This window comes from Podarcis filfolensis (assembly GCF_964270895.1).
Source record: "Podarcis filfolensis genome assembly, chromosome: 1".
Classification (NCBI taxonomy): Eukaryota; Metazoa; Chordata; class Lepidosauria; order Squamata; family Lacertidae; genus Podarcis; species Podarcis filfolensis.
This window is the reverse complement of record NC_139604.1, coordinates 45,387,968-45,413,594: the sequence shown is the minus strand read 5'-3', so window position 1 is coordinate 45,413,594 and position 25,627 is coordinate 45,387,968. Positions and strand designations below refer to the sequence as shown.

Here is a 25,627-nt window from a genome sequence, read left to right as displayed (position 1 = left end):
AAATGAGACTTCTTTATTCAAGCCAATTTTCAAATTGTCACCTTTCCACACACACACACACACACACACACACACGGATACAAACAAAATCGGGCCTGTGGATTTATGGAAGTACACACTTTAACATAATATTGGACAGTAAGATAATGATTTGGAAACAAAGTAATGGAAACAAAGTAGGTGAGCTGTCCAGTCTTGGCTGGTTAGTGACAGCTGCAAATCAAAGCAAAGTTCAGGAGAATGGAACAACAGATGATTTCGGATGAGGGGACAAGCCAAGCTACAAATTAGAAGCAGAGACATGAAGCAATGCTTAAAAGGGAGAAGGAACCAGAAGATGCTACAGGTGGGCCAGCTACCTGTGGTCTGATGAACAGCATGAAGATGTAAAATTACAAGGGAAATAGTAATGCTGGCAGTTCAAGAGCTGCTTCCCACAACAGGAGATAAGAGATAAGAACAGTATCTCATGTGAAAGGTCGTATTTCCTTTTAACTTAATAAGCAGTTTCCTTACATTAAAAACGTAAGAGACAACAACTATGAAACTCTTGATTCTCTCTCACACATGGGGCAACCTGCCCCACCAATTCAAGCAACAAGAGACAGTGAAGTATTTTACTCCTGTCTTCCTCCAGCGGGAAAACAAGTCATGGAGCAACTGTGTTAGCATTATATCTGAACAAGTGAAGGTTTGTTCTAGGGAGGTAATACAAAACCACACATGGGACCCAGGAGGTGCTGTGAAACCTGGGGCTGATCACCAGCCAGCTTCAGCTGCCTCAAACCCCATGCAGCCCCACAAGGTGGTTCCATTGGGAAAGGGTTAGAACTGTGTGTGAACTAATATGTTTTACCATGGTTTATGGCGTGACACTGTGCCTAAACATAACCACTGTGTTGGAAAACAGCACTGAGAGTGCTGAGCAAGTTATTTTACTCATATACCTGCAGATGGTGCATGTTCATGACCTCAGACTCTTTTATTTAACCCAGTGTGATAAACTGCTACTTTAGCAATGTTTGCTTTGCACTGTAGGCTAAGGAACTTCTGTTTTATGACTTATTTGGTATGTAATTTTCTGTGATGGATACTATTGGTTTTTCTAGTGCATTGCACAATTGCATGGAAGCATAATTAAGAAAAGTTTGATTAATTATAAACTCCTAACTTGGGTTTTGTAACATGAAACAGTAGCAGCTTTGGGATAGGTTTTTTGGGGGAAGTAGGAGTGGGGCAAAGAGTATTGCAGGTTTGTAGTTAGTGGAGCTATCAAGAAGCAAATTAATCATAAAACGCAGGTCTTCACTATTCCAAGAGCAAAGAGAAAACAGTTAAGAAAGAAATGATATTCTACAAAGAAAGTCAACAATGGCTGGAAACAGAGATAATTTTTTCAGAGAGTTGAAGGTGGAATAATAGAAGCATTGTTCCCTGCAATGTGCATTCTCATTCCAGTATCATCTCTGGTAAACACACTTTGCAAGCTTTTTTGATGCTTTAAAAACAAGGAAAAAAAGTATTTTAAAATAGTAGGCAAGGGAAATGAATATGGATACCAAGGATAACAACTGCAACTATTAAATTACCTTTGATTTTATCAAATATGCACAATCTATTGCACATGGCTACCCTATACCAGCTTGTCATGGGACATTGTTGAATGATACATTTGTTTGATTCATTCTTGTTATAGGCATCACTTTAAGTCTTGGATTTTAATTATAATTTAACACTATCTCTATACTTCTGGGAGAAGGATGGGTTGGAAATAATGTAATTGCTGTTGCTTTTAGTTTTGTTATATTTGAAAATCACTAAAATAGGGGGAGAATGATATCATCCTTAATTTTTTTAACCTTTTCTCCAGCCTATCATACTCCCTCCAGCTTGCACAATTACTAGTCACAACATGCATATTTTAAATGCTGTCAGCCAAAGGAAACAAATAAACTCTTCTTTGTATCAGTGCAATGTTAGCACAACACTGAGCCCATACTCAGTACACAAGTCCCCACATTTTTCACTGTAAGAAACACAAATCACGCATGTTATTTGTGTGTCAGATTCTCCAAAGCTAATGCAGAAACATGCAATTCCCACAAAATATCCATTCGCAAGTAAGTTAAAGAGAGAAAAGTTGCGCCATCTTCACGTTTCAAGGATGTCTTCTACTCATACCATGCACAAAGTGGAGGGTATGTTTTTTTTAAAAAAATCACAGTTTGATATTACAATAAATAATAATGTTTTCCCTCTGAATCACCAGCTAGACATAGCAAACTCTAATTAACAACATGATGCACAACACCTCTTGGCACAACCACCCTTTTTTTATGAAAAGGATGATGCAAGCACCCTTCTAACGCCAACTGAAAGCAACATCTAATTATAATTACATGCTAGCTTGATTAGAATCTCTTAATCACATCATGCTTTGTGAGTTTGCATGACCAAAAAGCCAAGAGAGGTTTTATGTGAACAAAGGCTGCAGCTGCACTGATATTATGCTACTCCTACTTGACAAAACTGCATATGAAAAGCATGAGCATAAAAGCAAAATAATAAGAAAGGAGGGGGAAAACACCAGCAACATTCATTTTTAAGCCATATTGCCAAATATATCCAAGCTGGTTAAACTGCATAATAGTGAATGTACAATTACTCATAGCAATATGTTTGCAAAAACATACAGTGCTATATGATCAACTCAATTACATCCAGTAGAAATCTCTGCTTTTTCCATTTTATTTTAAACAGAATCAACATTACAGGTAATTATGTCTCATGCCATATTCTGAAAGAGATGCAAGTTCAAACGCATGTTCTTAATTTGGATATGCAGGATTGCATACCTGGATGAAGTTAATTACATAATTTGCATTCCCCTACATGCTGTGCAGTTGGTTTTAATATGAGACATGTTCTAGTCAGTGTGCAATGCAGATGTATCTTTATCTTCGAAAGTACCATTATTTAAAAAAGGAAATAGATTTATTGGGTAAAGCCTTCTGTTAATTCACAGTTAATATGTGAAACTTCAGGGACAGGTATTTGAAAGAACATTATGTGAAACAAGTGGGTATGATAATAAGAATACTAAAATAGAAGTGGATCTCAGTGCTTTTTTTTCCAGCTGGAACTCACCAGAACAGAGCTCCTTCACCTTTTTGGTGTGTTCTGGCAACTCTTTGTAGCACTGCTGGTGTTGTAGTAATCCCCCTAAAAAAGCTCTTTTTCTAGAAAAAAAGCACTGGTGAATCTGATATTGCTTTTTCAATATTTTGTTTTCCTCAGGGTACATTTCTGTTAATAAGCCTACTTATTTTCAATAGTACTACTATGCAGTAAGTAATTTGAGGATTTATTATCTTGTTTGTCTTCCTGATGCATGCAGAATGATAAGCCTACATCCTCTAAACCAGGGTGTTGCAAGAAATTTGGTTGCGAGTTGCTCTAATGTTGTTTCTAATGTTACATTTTTACATCAATAATTTCCACAAATCTATCATAACGTAACATGAGAGCAAAACATATAAATAACATGTAAAGAGAATGCAAGTGTCTATTTCACAGCTAAGATATGCCCAATGAATTCCCCAATATGACTACCAAGAGGGTATTCAAGCTGCTCAGCACTAAACTATGAATAAATATAGTATATAAACCTTCTAAGAAAGCAGCTTGCTCCTGTCTTGATTAGATACTGCAACACACACACACACACACACACACACACACACACACACACACACACAATCACCACTTACTTACTTACTTACTTACTTACTTACTTACTTCCCATAATGGCAACTTAAAGGTAAAGGACCCCTGACAGTTAAGTCCAGTCGCAAACGACTCTGGGGTTGCGGCGCTCATCTTGCTTTACTGGCCGAGGGAGCCAATGTTAGTCCACAAACAGTTTTTCCAGGTCATGTGGCCAGCATGACTAAGCCGCTTCTGGCAAAACCAGAACAGCGCACGGAAATGCCGTTTACCTTCCCGCTGGAGCGGTACCTATTTATCTACTTGCACTTTGATGTGCTTTCAAACTGCTAGGTTGGCAGGAGCTGGAACCGAACAATGGGCGCTCATCACGGCGCGGGGATTCGAACTGCCGACCTTCCGATCAGCAAGCTCTAGGCTCAGTGGTTTAGACCACAGTGCCACCCGCGTCCCATAATGGCAACTTATCCAGTCAAAATTGGGTCCAATTACTTGTGAGTAAGTCCTACTGAACAACAGTGTTGTCACTTCGAAGTAAATATTCATGGGACCGCACATTAAGCTGGTTTTGGACACTGTACCTTAGAAACACCTGGTGTTCTGTGGCAAACAAAAGAACAAGTTCCATATCTGTTTGACTCCTCCAACCCAATGGGGAAGGGTTTATGGACCATCCACAGGACACACTAAGAAGAACTCACAGAATTCAAGTCAATTCTGCTGTTTCCCACAGGCATCTGGTAGGCCACTGTGGCAACAGGATGCTAGACTAGATGGGTCATTAGCCTGATCCAGTAGGCTCTTCTTATGTTCTTATCTAGTGGTGGGTTACACCCAGGAATGTGGTGTCTCTCATTTCTGAAAGGGGCTGGGCTGAGCTTTGAATGACAGTGCCACTCTTGGCAGTCCTTAGGCTCCTAAACTCATTGCCCAGCTAAGCAATAATACCTCTGTTGAAGATGGGTGAGGGTCTCCTGCTTCATGTCTGACCAGCAGATTATACCGCTGAAGCAAGTACTGTGTTTTCCCCAGTAGTCAAGCCCACAAGCCACTTTCACAGTACATTTCTGAGTTTTAACACTGAACTTTGGGCTGTTGGTGAAAGTACTCCTAATTCTTTAATGTGAAACTTTCCCTTTAATTGTTGTTCTGTGCTGAGGCTGCCTCCAGACTGCCAGTATTTTGCCAAAGGGATTCAAGCACATACTGGAAAATTAGGTTTGCACAATTAAAGTGGATTAAAGTTGCCCTGATGCAACACACCCACTTTAAAAGTGGACTTCTCATGGTTAGGAAAATGACAGGGATGAATGAATGATTAATGGGAAGTATGATTGCCACACAAACAAATCAGTATGAATGCTCATTTTCAAATAACCGCCTTGCAAACTAATCAGAATGAATTTTCAATAAAGACCAGACATAGTGTAACCTCTCCCTAAGATTTGTCCAAGCAAATCAAGATGAATGCTCAATAAACAGGTCATCTGGAAGAGCTCTGCATTTCATCTTCCGCCTCATCATCATTGTGTGAGAAACCTTTGCTTAGTCTAACTGGGGAGGAGGGAGATCAACAACAACAGAAATAAATTAAAAACAGATTAGACAGGGTAGACCCAACGTAGACTGCTTTGCAAGAAACATACTGGGGTTTAGTAAGTTATTCCGCATTCCCTTTTAGACAGTGCTGTTTGTGAGACTTTTCCCCCCTGAAAATGCAAGGTAAAGTACACAGTTTACTTTACCTTTCAGATTGTGTAGTAAGAATGGCCTTGTCTAGGGTAAGTGTTAGCAGCAGATGTTTGATGCAACTCAGGTTGTACCAGTCTTTTCCTACTGCTGCCTTCAGTCAGTCCTGAGCCCAGCAGCAGATACTGATGAGATACAATCCAACCCTCTGGCTGGTCCTCACAGTTTACGTAAAGGACACTGTTTTTTAGAAACAGTATTACTTGGGGGCTGTTTGTTGTTGTTGTTGTTGTTGTTGTTGTTGTTGTTGTTGTTCTTTAAAGTTTGAACTACTGTTTATGAGCTCGGGGTTTATAGAGCATGTTGTATCTGGTTTGATTTGTACCCCAATTGCTTCCTAACATAGTAATGCAACAGCCACCATAGACTAAATATAGGAATATATATTTACATATACACACGCACACTTCACACACAACAGCAACACATGCTGCATAAAACTGAACAGCATTACCATTCTTTTCATCTCCTTGGAAACTTGGTTGCTGCCAAGATGGTTGTAAAAGGAGCGATCTACTCCCCAGTGTGGCGGGTTGTGGCCAATGGAATTAGTGCGCTGACGATTCATCTTGGCTATTGTCGCTTTCTCATCTTTCTAGAAAGAAGAACATAGTAAAGAGATTATATTTTGAAACATTTCAGTGGCTATATGTCATCCTAAACCCTGTCTTAACTTCTTTATAATCCTCAACCAGCGTATTAACCAAAATCTTTAAGACTGGATGGCTGTGATATTCTTCTTATGTTACTCACTATATTACACTCCCTTCACCCTATGGTCCCCTGGCAGGTTACAACAACTAAAACATAATATTAATATCAAAACACAGTATCACACAATATTAAAAACAGCTTGTTTAAAATAGCAAATGTTACAGAAATAAGGTGTCAAAAGCCATGGTAAAGGAGAGGTGGATTTTCAGCACTCGCTGAAAGCTGCATGATGAAGGTGTGGGAAAGGAGCTCCATAACTTAGGAGCTGTCACGGATAATGGCCTCTCCCAGGCCGCCATCCCAATATGGAACCCTCCACCCATCTTAGCACCCAAAAGGGTCTATAGGGAAGGAGGTAGTATTTCAAGTATATGGAGCCTGAGTCATTTAGGGTTAAAATTTGTTAGAAGAATTTGAACATGGCCGCATTAAACAAAAAAAGTCATAAATGGCAAATCACAGAAAGATCAGCAAAGGAGAATTGAACCCCATGACAACCATGCCTTCTCTTTTCTGCATCCAAAAAGTGCTGTTTAATGCAGAAGAGCTCCAACTACAGATGTCTAGTGCCAGAATGCTGCATTATGACCGAAAGTGAGGTTCAAGTGCTTCTAAAAATATAATACTATGAACTCACTTAGTTATGTATTTAGCTGGCTTTTTTCCTTTCAGAAATAGCCACAATGATTTATTTTACATTCCTAGTCTGTCTATTTCTGCCTTCCAGCTGAAACTGATTTTACATCTACAGATTTTAAAAATATATCTCATTAGATGCCAAAAAAGGAAGAAAGAGCAAATCAGTAATCTGCAGCTAAATATTTATTGCATGGCATGAACAAATGACATTGTCTGTACATTTTATTATAGCTCAGCTAGGGTTTTTGCAACTAGTAGTTATCTAAAAAGCTGCCATAAAACCAAGCCTTTATCTTTCTTTAAAACTGTTTCATTACATTATAAAACCCTCCAATTCACAGATAAGAGCTGTCATATCATGAACTTTCTCTAACGATCATATTTCTGACATACTGAGAACAATGTGTATTAAATGCTTTGAGCACTTAGGAAAGACACTTTGTATTATTTCAAGAGGTTTATTCATTTCAGGGTTTTCCAGTACATCCTGCAGTCCTAACTTCACTGGAGCAGGATGTGGGAGAAAATGGAGCAGCAATTTTTTTTTTTATCTCGCCTTACTTTCTAATACCAATAACAATCCAGCTCAGGAGAACATTCAGAGTAGACTGGGTCTCTTGGTCTCATCGCTGGGACAGTGCAGACAGATGGAAGACCAGCCCAGCTGAGCACGGATAGCATATTTCCCTCGGTACCCATTCTGACATGCCTTAGTTAGGACAGCTACCTCTCTTGTAAAGGCTAATCTGATATATTCTGGGACATCAAATGAAAGGAGTACAGCCATTTGTTTATTTAAAACAAATAGAGAGACTTTCCACCTAGCACAATGGCAATCATTCTGTGAGTGCAAGCTTTTCAGCTTGCCAGATGGAACAACCCCTGCTCTCCTCCCCCTCCACACTATTCTGGGGGTTCTTCCAGGCATTTGCCGCCCCAGCCAATTCTGCGGGCTTGGAGGAAGGACAGAAGGGGAAAGTCCAGCTCTGCTAGCGGAAGTCCTTGCATGGGCTTCTGCTAGCAGGAACCATTGTTTGAATCCTGTCCCAAAGCTGCAACTCAGTAAACACAATTGCACTGTTAATTCACATTTCTGTTTTGGAGGGTATTCTTTTTATATTCTGTTTGTGTTGTTTTAATATTATTCTGTCTATAACAGTAATGGGGGAGGGACCGACCAAACAAGCCCACAACTCTTAGCACCAGTTAAAAGACATTAGACAAAGGACATTAGACAAAGGCCTGGTCCACATGCCACACTATGCCAGGCCTTGGCCTTAGGGGGAACAATGAACTCCCATAGCACAGCATGCAAGCTAAGGAAAGGTTTGATTTAGCATTTTGATTTAGGATGTTGTCTGAATTCAGACTTGTGGTTGAGCTCTCTCCAGATTTACTGTGAGCTACAACCACAGGGTCCAGGGTGGTAGTGGGGTAGCAGCGAGGGTGTTTTTATTGGCAGTTCTACTGTGGGGTATAGCTAAGAACAGATAAAAGGAAAACACTTATCTATGGCTATAACAAAGTGATGTAATAGCCCTCCAAGTCAATAAAAGGAACTCTTGCAAGGGGCCACAAATTGTCTTAGGTGTGTTGCAGTTCCCACCAGATAAAACACAGTAGGGGGGAGGGGGAGAAGCCTACAGCTTCTGCAGGCTAAGCTACTTGTGCTAAATAAAGCACATTTTGCAAACCTGCCAACTTTGCTGCTAATTGTAAAAAGTTTATGCAAATGAAGTCATTCACTTCGAGTGCTGACAAACACAGTCACCATTCTCTTGAAAAATGCAGTAAACTTCTAGCAGCTCATATAAAATTGAAACTGTAAACATATATGCTCCATTCCTAAAAATGAGGCCATCTGTCTTCTTAATAGTGTCCTGAAGCTCAGGGTACAACTCACTGTTATTTGTCTGGAAATGATTGGTAGCATTTTTTGTCATTGCCTGGATTTGTAGCTCTGGATACAAAATGGAGTGCGCCATATTTATTTTTAAGTATCTGAAGAACAATCTACTTTAAGAACCTTCTGAGATTAAAATCTGAGCTTCCCTAATTTAATGCTGAAATATTTATAAAGGTCGCTATGTTCAGACAGTTTGTTTTTTCCCCTTTACACAAAGGGAAAGGTTTCTCCCAAAACTCTGAATGATTTACAAGGACAATTCATAAGTATCCAAGCCTCTTATGGTAAGGAAACTCAAGATTGCAGTCTTAGAAACGCTTTGTTCCTTGTCATTAGCTCTTTTGTACTTTCAAATGTTAAGTGTTACCATGGACCAACATCAGCCTCTTTTAGCTATGCGTATGGGAGATTCCTCAAATCGGAGCAAAGAACAGATGTAAAGCTATTTATTCCACTGCAAGCACAGCATAGGGAAAGACTGCATGCAGGGTTCAGATAGGGAAAGGTACAGAAGGAGACATTGCTGTTAGCTCTGAAGACTGTTCTTTGTGCTAAGCTGAGATAAAAGACAAAATTAACATCTTTCTGTCTCTGATTATGCTTCTTTCTGTTCCACATTCTTCTTCATTTCAATTAAAGCTCTCTATTCTGCTGTGTAAATTGTGGACATGCCACTCAGTTCATGTTCATGCATATATGACACCCTCTGAGCTACTTTGCCCAAAGCAATGTAGGCTTCATCATTCTAATCCATCTAAGTGGTGCTTTCTAGACTGATTTGTTTTTCCAACAGCAACATCGTAACAGAGTAAATTTATATGAACTGGACTCAAACTTGGCTGAAATTCATAAAGTCTGAGATATTAAGATTATCTGATTATCTTGCTGCATTAGGATCACATGAAAGTCATCTTAGTAATCATTCTGTTTGCTCAGCTGGGTGGATTTCTAGAACACCACTTGGAGAACAATTGACTTGCACTCCTAGGAGTTGATGGAACTATTTCTGCTCTAAACATCACTTTCAACATTTTTGTTTGATTACATTATTGCTGCATTTTTAGAAAGAAAACCCCAAGCAACCTATACCCAAGTTTAGTAGGACACAGTCCAGATACAGCCTATAGAGAGGCATTTGAAGGACATTTGTTTGTTTGTTTGCCCATAAAAATATCTCTACATAGGGTGATGTTATAAAGTTTTCACTGTTAGCCTCCATTTTGTGTTCAGGAGTGAACCAAAGATGGGTTTGGCGAAAGTGAACAACCATAGGAAACAGACCTCCTGCCTTGATCTCATACAGTTGTAGCTGATTTCTCTGTGCTTAACATTGTTAGTGAGATCACGAGGAACCAGAATGTTCATTGATTGACTCACCAGGGAGCTAGGTTGAAATAATGGTACCAAGGCAAAATAATTGGACAACAAAAGATAAATGGATACAGGTTTTGTGCAAACTCCTCAAAAGAAAGGAGAGCATCTAATCCTCTAAATAGTGAGAGCAACATGAACTCAATATGAACCATCTTACACCATGGACTCTTCCACTTCCTGCTTAGCAGGTTGTCATGGGTATGTAGCTATGGTACCATCTTTTTATATGGCACAGCTGGACTATTAACCTATTATAACTTTTGGCTAACTCTTACCCTTTTTTGGCTGCATCGTACAATGAGGAAGGTCTCAATACTATGCTCTTTGAGGTAGGCATTACGTTCTCCTCCAAAACCAAGCTCTACTTCATAGTCACCATTCAGGTAGTTCAGTGTAGCTTTTGTTATGTGGATTCGCCTTGGACGGAGACAAAAGGCAACCAAATAATAAAAATCATTGAATGAACTGAGAAAGAAGCAGTCTGGAAGAGAAAACCATTACATGCAATGGAAGTTGTACTGAAACCCTACCCTGCAACTATAATCGTTTCACAGTTTTGTGCTTAACGTGGAGGTCAATAACACAAAAACAAACGTTATGCCTATGTTTTCCTGTGCTTATAAGTATCCCTTGACTAAACTGCTATTTTATTTGTTCAACCATTCAACCTATGCCTCCCCAGCTCACCAATAACAGGCAATGGTTCACTGCCACTCGTAACTAACCCTCTTCTCTTTGATATGGTCAAGAGACACCCTATGAGAGCTAGGGTCAAGGCTTCTTGGCTCATTTACAAAGAGGCCCTTCACCTGACTTCAGATTTTCAAGGAAAGGGTAGATACTTCTCTTTTTAAACAATTTTTAGGGGACATATAACTACTGAAAATTTAATGAGGCTACAGCGGGGGGTTCTATTAGTCATACAAACACACACGCACATGCATATTTTACTGATGCTTTTATTGTAGTTAACTGTTTCAATTTCCAGCTGGGAGATAAAAGCATAGCAAAAACATTTTAAATGGAATAAAAATGAAATAAAATATTGGAGCAACTTGTGTTGGTTACCATGATTTGTAGTTTCATTAGGGCTAAGCTGCAATGGTGTGTGCAAGTGCTTTTTATTAATACTTTCACACTTTGGAAAAAGAGGGGATGCATCCCCTCTTTTTGCATTTTTTTCCCAGGTACACGCCTATTTAGGTTCTGCTTCCAAGTGAAAGCAGAAAACAATGGCCCAGCTTTGCACAACAAGCACAACATCCTTGACTTAGCATGACACAGCAGCAAATAAGACTCAGGAAGAGCAAAATGTGGCCTCTCCAAGAATCCTCATGGTTGTATTGTTTTAGTTAGACTGTGCAACCATTTGGTTTAGTGCTGGGGTAGTCAACCTTTTTATACCTACTGCCCACTAATGCATCTTTCTTGATGGTAAAATTCCCTTACCGCCCACCAGTGCTCGATGGAAGGAGGATTCAGCTTGTGCCGTAGAACCCCCTACCGCCCACCTAGAACCCTGAAACGCCCACTAGTGGGCAGTAGGGACCAGGTTGACAACCCCTGGTTTAGTGTGTCATGCCAAACCAGACCATTGAACCAGACTTATTTTTGTTACATTGTTTGCATGTGAACATTCAGCACAGCTCTAAATTTCATAAATCCTTCTCCAGTTAAAGGATTTGCTGGAATGGTTGGTCAGTAATGGAAACCTCTGTGGATTGAGTTTTAGTGTCTCTGGTATAGAAAGCTGTTGTGAAAAAAGGAACAATGGAGTGTGAAAGTTTTGGATAATTGTAGCAATCCTTTCCCTGTGTAGGATACACCACCTCCTGAGTCTGGCATTCTGCTACATGGGCAGATCAGACCCAGAGAAAGAGGAGTTAGTTTTGCACCATTTGTGCTATACCATTTCTATAGGCCAGATCTGGATTTTAAAGTCCACTTTTTGGTAACAGACATTACCAGGAAGAAGCAAAGAAATGGCATCCAAAGTTTTAATTTGGACACGCTGTACTTCCCATCTCTCCTTTTGTACAGAGAGCGCAACATCAAAAGTTAGTAATTTGCCCGAATGTAGGTAGAATTGCTCGTCCATACTTCCCATATCCAAGAGAATATAATTAAAGGGTAGATGTATTAATGTGAGGCTGCAGAGAAGTTACTGGAGCAAAATCAAATAGAACAGTAGACTTCAAAGGCAGGACTCTCTTACCCCGCTTTGCCGCCTGCTTCCATGTGATTAGCTAATGTGACGTCATTTGACCACACATCAAATTGCCATTTCCTGAGGCCCAAGACTCCACAATGAACTCTCCCGCTGTGGATCCCAACTCGCATGTTCACGTTGACACCTGTCACCTCCCGCACTAATCTGAAGAAGGATGCAGGAGGGGGAGGGAATGAAAGATATTGAAGAGGGCACAAATTTGAACCTAAGAGACTGTCCTCAGTTTTTTAAAAAATATATATAATGTAAACGCACACATACAGTGTTTCTTAAATGCTACATTTCACTAGGTAAAGCAGAAACCACACTGTGAAGGTTGGCTGGACCAGCAACACAAATCACTGGATGGAGGAGTTAGCCAAGGATGTCAATTTGCTTTCAGTTCAAAGCACAGTTTTTTTGTGTGGGAGGGGGGGATATCTGGGGCACTGCAAAGAGCTCTGGCCTCTGATTTCCACACCAAAGCTGGACATAACTTGCCAGCTTTCAGAGCCTCATTAAACATAATAGCCATGTTGTGAAGAGAAAAAGAACAAGATTCCAGAGCTCTCAATTTATTCACAGAGTACCGGGCATCAAATGTTCCAGAGATGAAACATAATACATATGTGAATTATTCACTGTAGCAAGACATGCTGAGCTGCTGCAGCAGCAGAGCAGACAGGTCTGTCTTCTTCAGTTACTCCCAACAGGCCCCAATGCTAATGAGCTCTCAGATGTACAAAGCTTGCTCCCAAAATTATCACTGAAATCCTTTGTGGGATTTTGCCTTTTAGGGCAAAAGTTTACTTGGAAGAACACAGCAATTTGCAATGAAATTATATCTAGGGACTAGGGAGGAAACCACTGAGGCGACTCTTGGCCTTGAAAGACCTTAAATGCTTGCTCGTGATTGCTGTCACTGGACATGTTATGGCTGCTGTGGGGAGCCGCCATAGCTGAGCCACTTCCAGGATGGTTGTGCTGTACAGAGAGTAACAGTTAACTTCAGTGGAATGAGAAGATGTCATGGGTCGGATTGTCTAATGAATCAAGCATGACCGCATTGTAGACAGAAACTGCATTTTGCTCTCTGCTTCCCCCAATTCTGCCTTTTCTTTGCAGAATGCAACTTTTACTGGTGGAAAGGTTTAGCAGACATGGGAAGGTGGCATTTCAGATCAGCTACTGATTTAATAGACCTAGTGCAGAGCGAGTTGAGTGGTTCTTCGTTCAAGCCTCTTGCCTTAGCTGCCCGTAAGGTAGTATCAAGCTCTATTCTTCCTGCCTCAGTGCCTCTCCCCAACACCTATGCACATCTGTAATGAGAGGATCATACTGCTAACACAACTCATGGGAGTTCTGATATAGTGCTGTGTGCAGCAATCAGAGTACTTGACATGCTTTCTATGCAACTGTATTAGGAACAAACCACATGTGACACCAGGAGATCTGTGATCAGCTCTACCGTGGAGTTTTACAGCTGTCAGGCCCCAGTTCAGAATGGGGTCATGGAGCTAAGAAGTGGTTTTCAACTTTTCTATCATTTTTATGATCTAAGCTCTCCTGCTCCAAGCTTTGGGGAAACTGGGAAACAGACAGGAACCAAGGGGGAGGAATTTAGGGCTTGTGGTGAACAAATTATAGGAAATCCGTTCCAGGGGCTGGGGTTGGCCCTTAGTGGACGCTATGATCTTAGATCACCAGTGTTCTCCAGGCATCAGATAACATCAGACATTTATTTTCCCTGTGAACCTCATACTGAACATTAGGTGTGAAGACAAATGCAACATAAAAACATAATTCACAGGAGGTCTCTCAGCCAAAGTGTAACCATTGGCTGCACATTTCCCCTCAAACATAATGTGCAATCAGAGGAGCTCCTTGTAACCTTCACTTTCTCCTAGCTTCACAATTTGTATGACAGCATTTGTATGAAACAAACACTGGCTCAGTTATAGTGTTGCTCCTTCCTTCATGCTGCATATACCCTGTCACTTTAAAAAAAGGCACATGTATGGTTATTCATTGATTGGTTGCTTTATTAATAATAAAGACAAACTTCTTTTTGAGGGCAAAAATGCTGCAGAGATGTGAGAGAAGAAGACAAGAAGAGTTTGGATTTGATATCCCGCTTCATCACTACCCTAAGGAGTCTCAAAGCGGCTAACATCCTCCTTTCCCTTCCTCCCCCACAACAAACACTCTGTGAGGTGAGTGGGGCTAAGAGACTTCAAAGAAGTGTGACTAGCCCAAGGTCACCCAGCAGCTGCATGTGGAGGAGCGGAGACATGAACCCAGTTCACCAGATTACAAGACTACCACTCTTAACCACTACACCACATTGGCTTCTTGATGACATCATTGATGGTGGTCCATCAGTGATGTGCACAGTGCATGCCGAATTCTGCTAAAAATTTGCAGCATCATTTTTCACAACTTTTACCTCACAAGGAATATACTGATAAAATGAATGCAGTGAGAACACTTCCAAATAGGTTGCTTTCATCTTTATCCTATGGTGTTCCACATGGTTGTGTACCTGAGGATAGCTAGGATTGTTCGTGCATACAGCAAAACAAAGTATGTGAATCAAGCCTTGGTTGTTGAGGGCAGAATCTAAGCTGTGGTCCTTGTTTATTTTAGTGCTGCTCACATCAGGCCAAGCAATTATCACATTTCTCAAAACTGTCCTTGACAACATTCAGTGCAAGCCTGTTCATATCTACTCAGAAGTAAGCCCTACTGACTTCAATGGCACTTACTTTGAGGGGAGTATATATGAATGCACCTGAGGTGCCTAAATCCCACAGAATTCCTCCCCATCCCACTATGAATCTTTTCTAATTTGGCCCTGATACAATGTGGTGCTTTCTCTAATTCACTGGGGCTGCAAGCAAGGCTCTGTGGCACTTCCACTGAGTAGCAGTGTGTTTTATATAAAGCACTGATACAGGCACTGAAGTGCACTCCATTTTTGTTTACAAATTGTTCCCTGTCAGCTTTGAAAAACCTGGTTCCCACTTTGTGTGGGATGAAAAGGATTCAACAATCTTATCTCTTTGCTAAATCTGGAGTGAGAGACTTTTTGTTCTCACTGCCTCCTCCATATTCTCTGATGAAAAGAGAATGCTTCTCAGACAAGCAAAGGTAATAAAAATCAGAATGCTGGAATGGCAAGCACTAAAACTGCTGGTCCTTTTAGGATGTTCTTTATGCTTGTGAAACATTAACACTGCATTATTTTGCTTTCGTAGCTTTTCAGCATCTATTTCGTGGAAATTATTATTATTATTATTTATTGAATTTATATACCGCCCTATACTTGGAGGTCTCATGTAAAGAGCTGAAAGGATAACTAAGAAGCAGATTGTTTACCTTGAAATGGAGATGTCAAGTATTGGTTGAAAGAATAGGTGCAATCCAAAGAAAAGTTGCTGCTCTATGTCATACAGAAATCTATATGATTTAAGATGACAATAAACTGCTTGCATATGCAAGTTCAAGGTGCCCCTAACTTTGTTGGGATTTTGCTCAATATCTTTAACAGAGCCTTTAATCGTGTGAAATATCAAGTTTTTGACCACCCACAGACTCTTCCTCAGGCAAAGAAGTTCAACATAAAACAAAAGAGATCATAATGTCCTTACTTTTTCAGGTTTGGCATCTTAGCACACAGCTGTTTGGGAACATTAGCTGGGTCACTGCCATGCTCACCAATCTAGTTGCCCAATCTAATTGCCTAATCTAGTTGCCCAAGCTGCCCTTCAGCTTGAAGCAGATGATCAAAGAGAACTTTAACTGCAGCTATTCCAGTTGTAACACCAGCAGCCATCTAGACACAAGGAGCATCTGCACAAGCCAAGCTAAGCTAAAGAGCTCAGCAAAGTGCTGAGCACTTTGGTGAGAATATTTTTTACCTAGACTCAGGAGGGGAATTTGCATCCAGTCCATGGCATGACAGGAACCAGCTTTGCCCCACTTTGATCCCAGTTTGGATCAGGGCCATGCTATCTGCATGACAGGAACCAGCTGCACCATCGTGCAAGGATGGCTGTTGGACATGTATGCCAGAATATGCAGTCTTGGAAAATGGTGACAACACACCGTTTGTACCACCACTTTGCCCTAATAGGAACCCATGACCCAAATATGCTTCTTCCATTCTACAGGTTTGGCACTTCCATAGGCCGCTGTTAATAAGCTACTTGTAAATTAGCACTGAGGATTTGCTACCAAAAACTTCACCATGGTCAGTTTGTTGCTTTACTGACTTCAAACAATAGTAAGTGACTTCTCGAAAAACCAACATGAAGGAAGTAGAACTACAAAAGGGGAGGGACAATGCAAGGTGTCCCCCCCCCCAATTCCAGTATATTTAAATTCCTTAAACATTCATCATATTGATATTTCAAGCATACACTCTTCTTCAGGGACATTTGCCTCATACATTTGTTTCCTTCTTTTTTGCACTTGACAAATCAAGTAAATATTCTCTAGTGTTGTGTTTCCCTGTGCTGAAGAGCTGCACAAGTACTTTGCTGCATGTATAGTGCAGGGATGACAAGTACTTAGTGGGTCACACCAAAGCTGCTGCAAGTGGAACAATGTCCTCCCCCCCACCCAGTCTTCTTTATTGCACTTGTATCTGGGGCTTTCCCCCAGTACCAGAAGCTTTCTCTCTCCTATTCCACCCAAACATTTGGTCTCAGCTAGACTTTGACTTGCTGGTATGAAACAGTCACAATGATTTACAAGATATAAAATTAATTGGAAGCACACACACATACAATATATATCTATATCTGTATTTGTTATTTATCCACTGCCCCTCCCTGTGGTGCTTGGTACTTACGAGATAGCCTCTATCATATCCATTCCCATTTCAACACAGCAGTGCGCATGGTCTGCTCTTGCCTCGGGTAACCCAGACACACAGTAATAGCAATCGCCTAGGATTTTTATACGTAAACAGTGATTCTCCTGCAAAACAATAAGAAGAAAAATAAACACTTTTACTTTAGGATGTTAACAGTTTGCCGCTTAAGGCAATGAAATTGTTTGCAAAAGTCTAAAGCAACATCATGGGAAAGGCACCATTATAATACATTTGGGGAAGCAGAAGGAAGAGAAAACTTACAGCTGCAAGTTTATCAAATCTGGCAAAGAGTTCGTTCAGCGTCATCACCAGCTCCTGGGCAGTACACTGGGAGGCCAGGCTAGTAAAGCCCTCAATGTCAGCAAAGAGAATGCTGCAAGGATAGTAAAGGGGAAAGAAAACAGTGGAAAACACAGGTATTGGTAAATAAATGCTTCACATTCATTCTGCCATCTACAAAGTTATGCAGAACTTTCCTTATCCCTAAGAGCATGCCCCTATGTTGGACTCCTTAAAATACCATTGAGAAATCAGTTTCAGTATAGGTGAGAATCCCTAAAACTCTTAATATATGTTTTTCCATTGTGTAATTTTTTCTTCTTTGAGACATCCTATAATTCATCCTCTTTTGATGAATTTATCAGGGCAGCCCAACAAGAGACAGGCTATATACTGTTTCTCAGATACAGTCCCAAATATCTCTGACCAGGTAGCTATAAAAACAAAAAAAAAGCTCTGTGTGTAAGAGCTCAATGGGTTGACTGTGCTAGCTAAACTGCATATATTGCATGGCTCTTAGTTTTCTTCTTTGCTATTTGTGCTCTGTGTTTTAACATGGAAGGGGTCGTATGACCACAAAGAAGACCAAGTGACTGAAGATATAGCACAAGACAATTCGGACCAATGCATATTTTATATCTGCTTTACATTCCACAAATCAGTACTTTAAATATGCTCAGTTTAATAGCTCTCTATGCCATTCTGGGATAAGTTTAAATTTTAACAAATGATATAGTGATTCAAGTTTAGACCAAGTGGTATATAAATTTATCATCGTCGTTGTCAATGGGATGCACAACACCCACCCACCCACACATATTTTTTCATTACAAGGCTATAATACATTTTTACACAAAATACTAAAATGCATATAATAAAAACATGGTCAACTTTACCTACATTTATAGATGACCAGTATACTAGTATACACCTCATTTGATTCCACTAAATTAACATTAAAAAAATAAAGGTTGCATACTTGTATTTACACTGCTTTGTACTTTTGTTTCAGTGACTCAGCTGACCATTACTAGGTGCTCCCCATCCCTTTCCACTTATGCTGAGTCAGAAATGTGAAGCATTGCTTAAGCTCATCATATTAACAGGTTAAGATACTCACAAGTTAATAATAGCAGAATCAAGAATAGCTGTTAAACCAAGTGAGTAAAGCCCTGCCTCCAAAAGACTAATCCCTGCCTCACAGGCCTGTGAAATTACTTCACTGGGTAGGTAGAAACCAGAGGACCTTTCAACTCCTGCTCTACTACTTTCCACCTGAATTTATTATTGATCATTTATAATTATTGAGGATTAATAGTAATTTGAAATGTACTGTGTATGGTCATCTGATCACCTCCATATTTTAGATGCCACTGTTACGCGTTCTGTGAAACCTCTTTTGTTTATTTTTAATATGTTGTGAATCACCATGAACTTTCTTTTCACAACAGAAGGATGGTGTGGGTGTACACACACACACACACACAGAGAGAGAGAGAGAGAGAGAGAGAGAGAGAGAGAGAGAGGGGCTGAACTCCTATGGTCCCTAGAAGGGCATCCCGGGGCAATTTACTGTATCTCCCTCTTTGACAATGGACACAGAGAGAGATCGCTTTAGAGGCAATGACTCTCACAGCATAGTCAACTAGACAAGGGTAGGGTGGTGCTGAACCACCTCTTCTGTTCTCTTGGAAGAAATAATGTCCAACATTATAATTGCTGCTAAGATTACAACAGCTAAAAATTGAGAGGCAAAACATCTGTCTTACTATATTGAAATCAACTGAGAAATTTGGACCATTGTAACTGATTACAAAACAATACATGTCAATCATCTTAACAGGTATAAGAAAATATTGGTGGTTTTTTGGGTAATGTTTTGGAACAAGTTCAATGATAATGTTCAACCTGCTTATGCTGCTTACAAGCTGCTGTAATAGTATTTCTTTATGCTCCTTACCTTTGATTTATTTTTCTTATAAAAAAATTTATAATATTCACTGTACTACATAATCCACAGGAGGAAATAATAAGGCTCACAGTATGTTTCCAAGTTGCATTGCTTTTTATACATGACCTTGCAGACTAACATTATTTAGCTTCAGCAGCATACCACAACACCAAAATGATGTTCAAAAGATAAACCAAGCTCAATGACTCTAATGAGGAGATCCCAGCAGACTTCAGGGATGCCAAAATTACCAATCTCTTTTAAAAAGGTGATAGAATGGATTGCGGAAACTATCAAGGCATCTCTATTAGCTGCGGCTGGCAAAATTCTTACAAGGATCTTAGCAAAACATCTCCTAACAATATCTGAGGCTACCCTTCCTGAATCCCAAAATGGTTTTCAACCTTCTAGGGGGACAGTGGACATGATGTTCATCACTCAACAGCTTCAAGAAAAATGCAGAAAGCAAAACCAACCCCTGTATATGGCGTTTATTGACCTGACAAAGGCCTTCAACACTGTAAATCGTAATGCCCTGGGGACTGTCCTTCTGAAAATCGGCTGCCCAGATAAATTTGTGAATATCCTTTGGCTCCTCCATGATAATATGACAGCAACAATTGCAGATAACAATGACTCTCAAAGTGAACTATTCACAGTGGAATCAGGTGTTAAACAGGGTTGTGTTATCGCCCCAACTTTATTATATTCATCACCATGATCCTACACTTTGTCGAAGGGAAACTCCCTACTGGAGTAGAAATCATTTTTTGAACAGATGGAAAGCTCTTTAATCTGAGCAGGCTGAAAGCAAAGAAAAAGGTCACCATAACTTCTGTCATAGAGCTTCAGTATGCTGATGACAACGTAGTGTGTACACACTCAGAGGATGACCTCCAAACCATCCTAAATATATTCACAGAAGCATACGAAAAGCTTAGCCTATTGCACAACATCCAAAAAACCAAAGTGCTGCACCAACTAGCACAAAACAACCCCTCTGCAGCGCCACAAATCTAACGCAATGGTGTAACATTGGAAAGTGTTGATCACTTCTCCTACCTGGGCAGTTATCTTTCCACAAGGGCTGACATTGATGCTGAAATCCAGCATCACCTGAGCTCTACGAGTGCAGCTTTCTCCCGATTGAAGTGCAGAGTGTTTGAGGACCGGGACATTTACAGGGAAACCAAAATGCTTGTTTACAAAGCTATTGTACTACTGAAAAATGGACCATGCCATCTCCAACTCCTCGAAAGATTCCATCAATGGTGACTCCAAAATATGTTACATATCACTTGGGAAGACAGGTGAACTAATGCCAGTGTACAGGAAGAAGCAAAGATGACCAGTGTTGAAGCAATGATTCTTCAACATCAACTTCGTTGGACTAGTCATGTTGTTCGATGCCTGAATATTGTCTTCCAAAGGAACTATTATTCCGAAATTAAAAATGAAAGGCATAATGCTGGTAGTCAACAAAAGAGGTTTAAAGACTCTCTCAAGGCAAATCTTTAAAAATGTAGTATAAACACCGACAGTTGGGAAACACTGGCCTGCAAGCACTCAGTTGGAGAACAGCCTTTACCAAAAGTGTCATGGACTCTGAAGACGCTCAAACTCAGGACGAAAGGGAGAAACGTGCTAAGAGTTTGGTAAACCCTCACATGATCAACTTCTGTTTGGAAACCTATGTTTTCTAAGTGGAAGGACGTGTGGATCCAGAATTGGCCTCCATAGTCACTTACGGACTCACTGTAAGTGAAGATCATGTTCATGGAAGACAATATTACTTGGCTACGAGTGATAGCCAAAGAAAACCCTAATGTAATTATTTATTGATCTGATTAAAGCCAAGAATGGGTCAAGACTAGCTCCCTCCATTTTACATTTCAATCTTTTTTTATTTTCTGATCTTATCTAGAGCATTTGTACCCTTGCTCTTCAGCCAAAAAGGCTCTCAGAGTGGCTTTCATACAATTATGCGGGCTTGCAATTGAAAAGACACAACACACAAGAGAAAAGGTACAGGGCGGAAACAGGCACCAATTATTCAAAGAGCATTTTAGAGTGTTTGGAGTACTTAACTCATAGCACCTTAAAGAGTAACCAGTTAATTACAGATTAAGCTTTAGTGGGCTAGAATCCACTTAATTAGTGGCATATTCTAAAGCAGATCAGCACTGCTGAGCCCTGTTGCTGAGGTTGAGAAACAGTGGCTTGCCTTAAGACCAATGTGTGGCTGAAATGAGATCTGAAACATGGACTTCCGGGGGGGGGGGGATATTTCTAATACCAGAACAGTTCCATAATAATGGGTATATAAATTTTTTCCATGGCACATCACAGAAATTGCAATACATTAAAACAAGCATGCTTCAGCATCATCCAGACAGACAGCAGTTGATAGCTTTAGAGATTTTCCAGCAATGATCTGACCTTGCATATGACTACATATGCAATGGTCTATTTATATGTTGACACAGTAAAACTGAATTGCTTTAGTTGTCTTCCATTGGAATTCACCTATAGATTTTCTGCAGAAAATATGTGAGTGTGCAAAATTCCTCTCTGGAAGAAAAGTTATTTGTGGAAAGGAAGAGCAGTACTTTTTGGCCCAGGATTCTACCACCTCCCAAGATATCCATGTTGACATATCACAAGGAAGTTCATGTGCAAAATAACTACACCAGCTTATGTCTTTGCCTCCACAAACAGAGCTAGAGGTTTCTTGCTTCTGCCTGATGATCATGAGTACAAATTTCATCTGCCTCGGCTAACTGAAATTTCAAATGTGCCCATTTAAGTATCATGACAATGAATGCTCACAAAAAGAATACCACTCTTTAGAAAAAGCCTTTCTATTTTAACTGTATGATTCTAACCTTGTAAAATAAATATAGCAGTTGCACTTCACAGAATTAACAGAATCATAGAATTGTAGTGTTGGAAGGGATCCTGAGGTCTATCTGGTCCCACTCAATCTTAATTTCACATATATGCTCATGGGGTCTGAACTGAGGGTGACACACTAGGAATGAGGCCTTGGGGTCACAGTAGATAGCTTGAATAGGTTGTCAACCCACTGTACGACAGGAGTGGAAAAAGGCAAATTCCATACTAGGGAATCATAGATTTGTAGAGGTGAAAGGGATTCTGAGGGTCATCTAGTCCATCCCCTGCAATGCAGAAATCTCAACTAAAGCATCTGTGACAGATGACCATCCAATACCTGCTTAAAAATTTCCAATGCCATAAGAAAAAAAACCTATATATATTTTCTTATGGCAGTGCCTAGACCATGGGTAGGCAAACTAAGGCCCGGGGGCTGGATCCGGCCCAATCGCCTTCTAAATCTGGCCCACAGACGGCCCGGGAATCAGCGTGTTTTTACATGAGTAGAATGGGTGCTTTTATTTAAAATGCATCTCTGGGTTATTTGTGGGGCATAGGAATTCGTTCCTTTCCCCCCAAATTATAGTCCGGCCCCCCACAAGGTCTGAGGGACAATGGATCAGCCCCCTGCTGAAAAAGTTTGCTGACCCCTGGCCTAGACACCTCAGTCACATACAACTTAATTTACATTAGCAAAAGAATTAGAAAAGTATCAATGAAGTTACAAGGAATTATGTTTAGAAGAACTAGTTATTATTTAGTGCTAATTTTTCAGTCTCAGGAAAATCCCATTCTTCTAAACTACTTTTAATAATAATAATAATAATAATAATAATAATTTTTATTTATACCCCGCCCTCCCCAGCCAAGGCCGGGCTCAGAGCGGCTTACAAGCAATAATAAAAACAAGTTGAATGATTACAACTTAAAAACAAAATTAAAATACAACATTAAAATATTGAAACATTAAAATATTAAAATGTAGCCTCATCGCAGGAGGAGAAGGAAAGGAAAAAAGAAAGAGAGGGAGGGAATCAAATTGGCTCCAAGCCAAAGGCCAGGCGGAACAACTCTGTCTTACAGGCCCTGCAGAAAGAAATCAGATCCTGCAGGGCCCTGGTCTCATGAGGCAGAGCGTTCCACCAGGCCGGAGCCAGAGTTGAAAAGGCCCTGGCTCTGGTTGAAGCCAATCTAACTTCCTTAGGGCCCAGGACCACTAGGGTGTTGCTATTTATGGACCTCGAGGCTCTCCGTGGGGCATACCGGGAGAGGCGGTCCCGTAGGTACAAGGGTCCTAGGCCGTGAAGGGCTTTAAAGGTCAAAAGCAGCACCTTAAATCTGACCCTGTACTCTACCGGGAGCCAGTGCAGTTTGAAAAGCACTGGGTGAATATGCTCCCACGGCAGAGACCCCGTGAGGAGCCTCGCTGCAGCATTCTGCACCCTCTGGAGTTTCTGGGTCAGCTTCAAGGGCAGCCCCCCGTAGAGCGAATTACAGTAGTCAAGCCTGGAGATGACCATCGCATGGATCACTGTGGCCACGTCGGGGCGGGAAAGGTAAGGGACCAACTGCTTGATGCGGCGAAGGTGGAAAAATGTCACCTTGGCTGTTGCTGTAACTTGCGCCTCCATGGAAAGGGAGGCGTCAAGGATTACACCCAAACTCTTAACGGAAGGCAATGGCACTAATTGGGCCCCCGCAAGAGAAGGGAGTTGATCCCTCATCCCCATGGATCAAGGAGGCAGGTGGTGGGCCTACCAACTTGGAGGAATCTATCCACATCAGCAGGGAGTATCCGATCGAAATGGTCCAACACTGGACCTGAAGTCAGTCGAGGGGCCTCCAGTTCAGTCACTGTATCTAAATTGGCAGGGAGGTCACGGCGGAGCAACAGGACTTTCTCCGCAAAAAAGCTCGCAAATGCCTCACAGCTGTGGGTCGAATTTGTGCTTAAATTTGGTTGTCCTCCCAAGGACATTATTGACCTAATTATTCTAAAAAGTTGTTTAATTATCAAAAAAAGTTTTGATCTCCAACTTTATTGCATACAATAAATAATTGTAGCTACAGTTAGCAAAACGTTACCAGAAAATCACTGAATGGCTTGGGAGAAACTTACAGAAGCTTAAACTAAGCACAGCATAGTTCTGTTAAAGATACCCTATGGTGGCCTTTCAGAGAATAATGGATAATTTAGGGGAATCACTTCTTCTACTAACTTGTGCTTGGAAAGCTACCTGCTGGTGTTAAATTTGCGGACCCAGGAATATAAATAAAAGCTATACCAGAAAATAAAGATAAAATGCTGGATTGTTTCTTCATGAAATCAAATGACCACTTAGGAAGCCAGAAATCTTAAAGAAAATAAACTATATAAAAGCAGATCTGAAAATAGTCCTTTGAGTGCAAGAGAAAGACCTGGAGTTATATAAAAGGAGAAGATACACAAACACTATTTGTCATCACTGAGGTCCTTAGTGTTCCCATCACAATGACAAGACAGCTGGATATCGATGGAACAATTTAGTTCAACACAATGTTACTGAGCGAAAGAATAAAACTAGCTTTATATAATGTCTTTCCTAGTTCTGGTTTCCCACTGTGCTTTCCAAAACAAAAAGCCAACTTTCTGCTGATCTGGTCACATGCCCAACACTCCCCGACACATATAAACAGTATATAAATAGAGCATCTATACATCTCACATTGATGAGCTGGACATTATGATTTCAATTCATGAAAAAGTTATTTTTGTACCCTATAGAGTGGGTCTAGGAGTTCCGTTTACTGTTTCTTGCATTACTTGTTATGAAATCTCAAGCTGAATTCAATAGCACGCCCCAGTAGATAGGGTTATGACTGCACTGTAACACAATAATTTACACACACACCACCACCACCACCTGCCTGCCTGCCTTCCTTTATTCTAGTTATATGTCACTTTTCCTTTAAGGAGCTCAGTGAAATGCCAACACGACTTCCTAGGTGTTCTCTTTTTTGGTAATGCTGTGTGTGTGGACAAAAGAGGACAGAGATTTGCTTAAAAATTCTTAAAGCTAATTTATATGTATAGGTGCAAATTTAGAGGGGGAAAAGCAAATGCTGTTCTTTAAATAGAAATACAGTCTATCTCACCACAATGGGGAGCAGACTACAATCAGGTGACTTTTATGCCTGTTCATTTTGCCAGGTTCTACTGTAACAGCTGTTGGGCAACTTCTGGGCCTTGCTATCCCTTCATGTGGATCTTTATCTTTGAACTGGACTTGGAATGGACAGCTCTTCAAATAACAGGCTGTCCTCTGT

At 40.5% G+C, this 25,627-nt stretch overlaps 1 protein-coding gene across 6 annotated transcripts in view; it reads right to left on the bottom strand.

The window, feature by feature from the left end:
- Window positions 1-25,627, bottom strand: part of ADCY5 (adenylate cyclase 5) — a 179,156-nt gene that overhangs the window by 38,473 nt on the left and 115,056 nt on the right. For all 6 annotated transcript variants that reach the window (XM_083584571.1, XM_083584573.1, XM_083584572.1 and 3 more), the window contains 5 exons: window positions 17,458-17,569; window positions 17,173-17,300; window positions 12,324-12,482; window positions 10,384-10,525; window positions 5,930-6,070 (listed from right to left, as the gene is read on the bottom strand). In XM_083584571.1, coding sequence (XP_083440697.1) covers window positions 5,930-6,070; window positions 10,384-10,525; window positions 12,324-12,482; window positions 17,173-17,300; window positions 17,458-17,569 — 682 coding nt within the window. The remainder of the gene's footprint in view (window positions 1-5,929; window positions 6,071-10,383; window positions 10,526-12,323; window positions 12,483-17,172; window positions 17,301-17,457; window positions 17,570-25,627) is intronic.